The 9,022-nt window shown below is 36.2% G+C and overlaps 1 protein-coding gene across 1 annotated transcript; it reads left to right on the forward strand.

Annotated features, from left to right (window-relative positions):
* The first annotated feature begins 1,269 nt into the window (after window positions 1-1,269).
* Window positions 1,270-6,878, forward strand: LOC147391082 (pectinesterase-like). Its single transcript, XM_086458990.1, has 4 exons — window positions 1,270-1,480; window positions 4,486-4,575; window positions 5,678-5,773; window positions 6,211-6,878. Exons 1-4 carry the CDS (start codon window positions 1,270-1,272, stop codon window positions 6,771-6,773), a joined length of 960 nt encoding a protein of 319 aa, XP_086315116.1. The 3' UTR covers window positions 6,774-6,878.
* The last annotated feature ends 2,144 nt before the right edge of the window (window positions 6,879-9,022 follow it).

Raw genomic sequence — 9,022 nt, forward strand, 5'->3', positions numbered from 1 at the left:
ATGACAATATAATCGCTACTTACCAAATAGCTTATTGCTGCAACTCAGAGCTAAATTCATGTCACATCGTGTATATATATTGCATGAAATCACTTTATACTTGATTATCATTCCCGAATAAAGTATTTAATAGAGAATATGTGGAACTTGGGTTTTTTCAGTAATGATCGCCATCATATTGACCTGCTTGTTATATTTGTGCCAAAGCCCAATCTTGTATAGTCATTGGTGGCTCAAGTGCCATTGGTGATGGAAATGTAAGTTGTTTGAGTTATTAACTTCTTTTACGTGTGATTTGGTTTTTGATATAGTTTTTTTATATTTCTACTTGGTTCCTTTTTATCTCATTTTTAGATAACTATTTTTTAAACTCTAATTCATTCTTTCTTTCTTCAAAGTTCATAGTTAAATGTTCTGATATTTTATTGTAGTGAACAAAATTGTACTTTTAGCTCACGTAAATGGTAACTATAATTCAATCTGTGTTACTTGATGTACTAGAAATTCAATTCTAATTTCTTAGTAATTCCACATTTACCTTATATTGAATTCACAAGGTCTCTCTTTCCAATGCTCACTAGGCCGATTTAGTTTAGTCATTGTTAATAATTTTTCTGTTTGGGAGGCCCCAAACTTGAATTGAACGAGTTTGGTTTAATCCGGCAAATTGACCATGAATTGAACTTGCCACATCTTGGCTATTTGTTTTTCAACTTTGTTCAATGTTGATTATGATTGTTACCATCACTTTCTATGAGGTCATGAGTTCCAACTGAATGCCAACATGAATATCCTTATAAAAAAACTCGAAAAGTTTGATATTGGAGAAATATTTTCCCGTAGTCCCATTTTCAGCTTTATGCATTGTAGTATGTCAATGTGATCCTAACTGTATATCTTCGGTATTTCTTCAATAAAAGACCATCAATGTTGCTAAGGAGACCTAAAGACCCCAAAACAAACTGTAAATTCTTTGTTTCATTTTCTTTTGTCAGTCAACTACACATTCATGATGTACTTAATATACTTACATCTTTAGAAGTATTATGTGGTTAGTACTGAACAGAAGTATTATTAAAGGGTAGTATTTAGGGGTGTAAAACATGCGGTAAACAATGACCCTGGTCCAACAACGATGTTTACTAGAAAGTTTGATGTCAATAACATAGCTACCATGTTTGCAAACACACATAACCCAGTATAATCTAACCTGAGCACTGGTGTCACCTACAAGGAAATGGATGACTACCCTGGACTAGAAACAAGGCCATGCCTCTGCTTGTATCTCTTTGGACACATACATTCCCTACTGTTGGAAGGAGCAGTGGGGTGGCTGAACCTCTACAGAGAGCTATCTCTAATGCAGACATGGCACTCCATCCTCAAACCCAATTATGGCATGGTAGACCAAGTGCAACCGAGCGTCTTGGCACGAATGACGAGTTTAATGAGCAGGCAGAGCACACAATTGTAACACCCCGTATTTTTAACTCGTATCTCGAGAAAATCAGATAGTATTTATTTGAAGAATATTTTAGAAAGGAAACTTAGAGTCAAGTACCCGGATTATGCTATGTTCGTTTTTATTGAAGATCGAATTCGCCATTAATTTCAAAATGATCGAAATATATACTTTAGCCTATAAGCAAGTTTGAAATCAAGTTCGGGTGAAAAAGTTAACAAATCCTCGAATTTCGCGTCGAGTGGGACCCATATAGAAAATTTTCGTTAGAGGGTGAATCAGGAAAATTCGACATTTCCATTAGATTCGTAGCAAAAAATTATTCAAAATGGAATACTCGTTTGTCATTTTTCGAGTCCGGATAGTCAAGTTACGATCGAAACTAGAAATAATAAGGAAATTACAAGTATGCCTTCGCCCTTGTTATAAAAGAAAATTTATTTTCTTTTAAATCACTTTCTTTCTTCTCCAAAGCATCCAAAGCTCAGATTTTCCCAAAAACCTAGGGTTCTCCTCTCTTCTCCTCAAGATCTGTTAAGAATGAATGACCGTTGAACTTCGACGAAGAAGACAAAGTTGTCGGCTACAACGATAGCTACAACGATAGCTACAACCTCACCCTCCTTGTTAACCCATTCTCATTTTTTCCCCATCCTCCATCAAAACCCAGCCATGTGGTTCGAGTGAATCCTAACACATCTTCATCGAGGGTTCCATCGAGTGAGAGTTAGGCCCACCATTCATTGTAGAAGTAAAGGAGTGTCGTCGTCAAAGGGGATTGCAAACCCTAGCTCACCTTGCATCAAACTCAACTCAACACCAACTCCTTCACCACCAACTTTGATCTTTATACGAGCTCATTGCTTTCGGCGTCCACAAACAAGTATGGGACTTTCAATTCCTATTGATAACTTTAGATTTCTCAAAATGTGCATTTAGGTTATTTTAACAAAACTTATTGTTTGCTCTTGAATCATAGATGCTTGTTGTTTGATTTCAAATTCATGATAGAAGTAGGTGTTTTGTTTATGTTTTATCGAATTTTGATAACAAAATTGTGGGTGGGTCGAATGGTTCGAAGAGTGGAAGAAGAAATCGAGAAAGGGATCGAAAAACCCAAAAAAAAAATCGCGAGTGAGGTTCAGGCTGTAGGTGGGAAGGGTCGGTGCCACCGGCACCTACCGAAGGCATCCTGTCGGTCCCACCGACAGAATGAGGTTTCTGCCACCGACGAAACAAAATAACGCGAGAAAATTTTGTTCTGGCGGCAGGACCGTTGGTCCCACCGACATCTGCCGATGACCAATCTGTCGGTTCCACCGACAGAATCCTGGTTCTGCCACCGACAGACACAGTTTTGATCAGAACAGTGTTCTAACTCTTGGCTTGACCTCCTCACACCTTATACACTATTTGTCACCCTTTATTTCATTAAAAACATTTAAGTAAATGTCCATTTACTTTAAGTTCTTTAATGAAATTAAGGTTTTACCCCCCATTTTGGAACAATGAGAATGGTTTTAAGATCCAAATCTCAAAGGATCAAAATCCGAATTTTGGTTTAAAGAACAAAACGTAATTTTCGACGTTTTCGGCAAGTTTTCAAAATGAAATAACTTTCGCGTTTCTTTGAATTAGATTACAAAAACTATATGGTGTCGAATCTCATGATCGAGACTTTCATTTCGAAAAACCCGTTTTCAATTTCGAAAACTTTGAAAAGTTGAGTTTCTGACACTTAGCCAAATTTTCACCAGCTTTCTCTATTTTTAACAGCCTTGGTCCCGAGCATTGCTGGGACTTTATTTTTATAAACTTTGATGGTTTTTAATGGAAAGACCAAAAGAATGACTTTGAAATATTGAAAATGGATGGTCGATGTGAAAAGATGAAAAGTGAGAATGTCGAGAGAATGGGAAAAGGGAATGAACGGTAAAATATCAGAATCACACCCGAGGGGTGATGTCTACATTTTACATTGTATGTTGTGTGTAGGTTGGTGAAAGGATATCCAGGTTATTAATGAAAGGATTGCAGTTTATTTCCGATTATGTTAGCGCGTGCGCTGAGTACTGTTGTTTATTTTAGGCCGGGTGGCCACAGTTGCATGGTAGGAACTGGATATCCATTCTCAACCCTGTTCTATTAATTTCTCTTTTGTTTTAAATGAAAAACTATATATATGCGTAACTATTTTGTGAGCTGTTAAAGGGTTTGTGAATGCCTGAAAGGATAGTGTGTCACATCATCCAGAGGGGTGCACTATCCTGGGATGTACGGTAGGGACCACCAAACTCATACGTGGTATGGGACGCGTATGAGAGTGGAGTCACAACTGGAATCCGAGTTCATTCCTTACTTATCTTTACCAGTGAACGTGTATTGTAAAGGTGGTCGTATACGAGTGGAGTGTCATTTGGGAATCACATGTACGCCTGATAGGCATAGACGAAGATGATTGGTCAGTGATCACTAACAATCTAGTAGTAGTCGAACGTTCTGATACATCGAAAAGAGACCCATTGCTTACGGTCACGTCAAACGGCCAGCCTGAGCCAGATAAATGGTCACCTATGTGGTAAGTGCAGCGACCGACCACAAAATCAGGAACTAAAAACCAGATTTATGTTGTAACATCATGTCCCGACTGGGAGCGATCCAGTCGTGAATCCCAACGTTCAAATTCCATTACTCCACCACTTGTATTATGTATCTGCTGTTATATTTCGAACTATAGACTGAAAAGCATGGTTATTATTTTAATGTTACCAACTGTATTTGCATAAAATGAAATTTGTATAACGAGTATGGATGATTGATACTATGTGTTACTCTTAAATTGTTTAGTTGCTCATCCCTGGCTATATGTACCAGTTAAATCGTAGTTTCTATTGTAAAACCTGCATGTTTTGAAATAACGCAGTATGATTATTCGATCACGTTAGGGGAGGTTATTAGTAGGAATTGTTTGTGGACCTACTGGGTAACCATTGTTACTCACCCTTTCCTTCCATTTTTTTTAGTTGCAGAGCCTTCAGTGGGCGCAGCGGGTGCTGAGCTATTAGCCGAGGAACGCCTGGTCGGTCAGATCGACGACCAGAGTCCGTTGCCCGGTGAGCAACACGACTACTTCTACTAGGAGTCTGTTCATCCTAGGAAGTGTACATAGTATTTTGGGACCGAGTGCTAGGTCTATGTTAGAGTGAGGATAGACTTTGTAATCCTGTATAACTTTATACCTTTTTGCGCAACTCTGATCTTGCTTATTTTGTTGTTCATAAAATCTATTGTCTTTCGTTCATTAGTCATTGTGGATTCGTTGCTTTATACAGGATTGTTTGGTATTGTTTATCAGGTTTGAGTTCCGTGAAACGCTAACATAAACAGAGGAGACCATGCCGAAATTTCGAGGCGCCACCTAGTGCCTCGAGGCAGTATTGGGATTTGTGTTAGCGTTTGGCGGGGCGCTACACAATTGAGAGAGACACCGTAAGCATTCCGGGTGTTTACTCTCAAGAGTTAGTCATGGAACTTTACAGTTTCGTTGGTTTGTTTAGTTCTTATTCAAGTGGTGAAACTCCCTTGGTTATGGATAAATTCATCACAAAAATATATATATTCTGAACCACATGTAAGTTTTTTAATTTTATTTTCTCGATGAATATAATATGTATTATGAAAGAAAGGAAAATGAAGTCGAGAAGACCTGCCTAATAATAGATGAGTTTGGAATAGGTTGTTGAATAATTTGATGCAAGCACTGCAAAACTTGGGTGTTGATTTGTCACAAGCACTTTTTTCCTACAATTCCTGACCTGGTAACTCTCCAGACACTTTTAATGATGTTATAAACATGTTTACTTAATTGTGAATACTTGTTTGATCACTTTCTGATTATGTCATTTTAAATTGCAAGATGTTATTCACTTTAAGCGATAATTTTATATTTTTTCTTATCATCCTTATATCATGCTCATAAATTTGTTTTGATTTTTTTGAGTTGCTAATATGTTGTCCTATGTGTGCTCATAGGTAATCAGTGGCATCAACATTGGTAGCAATTGTGGGTATCACGTGTTAGTACCATATCCAGTGTTTTGCCTTCTTTGTGATAGCTACCTTACTACTGACTGAACTAGAGAAATATTCTTGATCATAATGTATGGCCTTTAGCATTCTTGCACTCTCTGATTCTCGAATTCCTATTTATACAAGGAAAGTCGATGTGTATAGCTTTGGGAGCTCACGACAGCTCTACTTCCATTTCAAGGGATGACTCTTGTGCAGGATGCATTTGCTGTGTCAAAGAAGGTTGGTTATTTGATACTTCTCTAGTTATTTTTGGCATATTAACACTTCAGATAATTTTTAGTAACTCCTATCATTTTATATTAGATGATTTGTTTATTCTTTATATATATATCACCTTGGGATTTTAGATTGGATACAATACTTTTATTGATGCAGATTGCTCCTTTTCTTTGAAAATCAGTCTCACTATTATAAATGTTTATTAAGTCTCATCTACCAACCTTATTAGAAGATATCTCTGATCAATGTGGATTTTGTATCACATAACTTAATATGAATTTTAAAGAAATTTTAATTAATTAAAGTTCACCAGATCATTTAAGCTGATCTAAACTCCATTTGAACATGAAAGATATAATGTACCTATTGATTCTATATACATTTTATTACAATATCTCTTCTCTAATAATAATTCTTCATTACTCTATATGTTGCAGTTGTGGTAGGGGAAGGGTTCTTAGCTCGGGGCGTAACCTTCCAAAACACAGCAAGGCCCTCCAAGCACCAGGTCGTGGCACTCCGTGTTGGATCCGATAAGTCAGCATTCTACCAATGTGACATGTTAGCGTACCAAGATACCCTCTACGTACACTCCCTTCGTCAATTCTACATAAATTGCCTAGTAGCCGGTACAGTGGACTTTATATTTGGAAATACAGCAGTGGTATTACAAGATTGCAATCTCCATGCACGACGTCCGAATTCAGGGCAGAAGAACATGTTCACAGCCCTGGGACGAACTGATCCAAACCAGAACACAAGAATTGTAATTCAGAAATGTAGAATCGGTGCAACTTCCGATTTGAAACCCGTTCAAAGTAGTTTCCCGTCTTATCTTGGGAGACCAAGGAAGGAGTATTCAAGGACAATTGTGATGCAGACGACTATAAGTGATGTCATTGTTCCAACGGGGTGGTCGGAATGGACGGGTATTTGGATTCAGTTTTCTCTTCTTTGTTCTTCAATCAATATGGATGCCCATCATATTCTTGTTTTATGATTTTTATTTTGTTTTTTATTTTTCTGATTTTTTTTACTGTTATTTCGTTCATTGTGATTGATGAATTAGATAATCGTGCTATTGTTTGTTAAACCTCCAAATTCGATGGTCATACTCTTATGGATTTTTTTTAAACCCATTCTCCAATAATTTGATAGTCTAGGGCCGTCAAAAAAAAATTCTACAAGAGAATATTTGACGGGAGGGTCCGTCAAATTTTTCAAAATTTGACGGGCTAAGACTGTCAAATATGAGCTTTTTTCACATAGTGTATTCTACCATAATTTGGTATACATATATATATATATATATATAGGGTGGCGTTCGGAGGCCCTAAAATGAGCCAAACATTGTGCCAAACATGTTTTCAATGTATGGGTTAGAAGTTTTGGAATGGGCTGATTTTTTTTCTTGAGGATGATCTCTATGATGAGGAGATCACCCTCACTAAAAATCGGCCCATTCCAAAACTTTTAACCCCATCAAAAGTGGTTCACAAAAATCTGATGGTCCACGATTCTTCAACTTGTAAACTAAGGTTAGAAGTTTTGGAATGAGCTGATTTTTTGTGAGGATGATCTCTTTACAGTAGAAATGATCCTCACAAAAAAATAGCCCATTCCGAAACTTCGAACCCATGTTTTGAAAAATGTTTGGCACAATGTTTGGTTTTCTTTAAGGCCTCCAAACGCTCCCCATATATATATATATATATATATTCCCAACAAAACAAATATTGTGTTTTACAAAGGAATTGTATAAAAAATATTGTGAAAAAGGTGAAAATTTATATAGACATGTGATGTTAATCTTTGAACCTCAATGTTATATTGTTTGGATTCACCACCATTCTTTTTAGAAATGGGTGTGAATAGGCACCCGAATCAATTTTTTAGAAAATTTATTTTCATGGCATTTTAGTAATTTTCTTTCATTGAAAATGTATGGTCTACCTAAGATCTAGGTAAGAGAATTTAGTTGGAGAATGGGGAAGGTGTTAAGCACCTTATTTTCTCCACCTAGGGTGGTTACCTTTTAAACTTGACCTTTTTGAATAGTTAATAAAATAATACAAATGCATGAGATGCAAGAAGTGAGTATGTGCACATGGTGGGTATGCACCTCTTTGAAAGATGATTTAATATTAGTGTTGATATGGGGAATATTCTATGGAAGAAGATATCCCATGGATGGAGTTCCCTTAGATTCATAACCTTGATGCATGCATATTGATTAGAAATTTAGTGTTCCAGCCCTACTATAAGAGTTATATATTTCTTCATTATGGCCAAGCATGTGTAGTGTGTGTATAGTGTACATTATGATGCATGAAAGATTTGTGGGTTAAGAAAGACTCTATCCTCTATCCTTTCAGCCAAACCGCCTCAAGCATTCCATGCATAAGGTTGAGGTTCGACTTACTAGGGATGAATGAGGGTTCTCCATTACATCCTAAAGGTTTCTAAAAATAAAAATAAAGAAGGATAAAAGAAGAAGATGCAAGTTTAAAAATAAACTAGATCTTAACCCACATTGTCCCTTGATAGTCTTGAATAAGGTTATCTTGAGTAAAAAGCTTGATATTGTGAGTTTTAGCTAATGTTGAAGGTAAGAGATGAGGTATGATTTTTTTTATTTGAAAGGTTAAATGTTAAGAGATGGTTGAAGGAGTTGAGTAGGGATTTTGATAGAGTTTGGGGTTAAGAGATGAGGGCTTAAGAGCATGAATTGCTCATAGGAAATGAGGTTATTTATAGTATTTTTAGAGAACTTTTAGGGGTAAAATGGTCCAACCTTCAAAATAAAAAGAATGAAAATGATGTTTTGATTGTTTCTTTTAGGGTTTTTTATTTTTATGAGGATAAATGTAAAATTTGTGAGATAAAATTTTAAAAGCATTTTTGGTCTTTAATTTTTTGGTAAATAGATGTAAGAGAATAAAAGTACTTTTGGAAGGGTGGGTAGGGGAGTGACATGTATGAAAAGTGAAATGGTGGGTAAAAAGTAGATCTTAGGTCACTTGTAAATAACTCATAAAATAAAGGTGGATGTATATTTTTGAAATAGACTAATTGAAGCACTTCATGTATGTACTTGAAGATTCTTATCTTTTAATGGTAGGATTGGGAGTTATCTCAACTTTTATATTTTTTTACCAAAGATTAAAATACATTTTTTATTTGACTACACTTTTTGAGAAGAGTATTATTTAGTTTTCTCAAGGGGAGTTGACTCTCCAATTAGGTTGG

The sequence above is a fragment of the Akebia trifoliata genome, chromosome 11 (assembly GCF_017979445.1).
Source record: "Akebia trifoliata isolate Shusen 1 chromosome 11, ASM1797944v1, whole genome shotgun sequence".
NCBI classification, from domain to species: Eukaryota; Viridiplantae; Streptophyta; class Magnoliopsida; order Ranunculales; family Lardizabalaceae; genus Akebia; species Akebia trifoliata.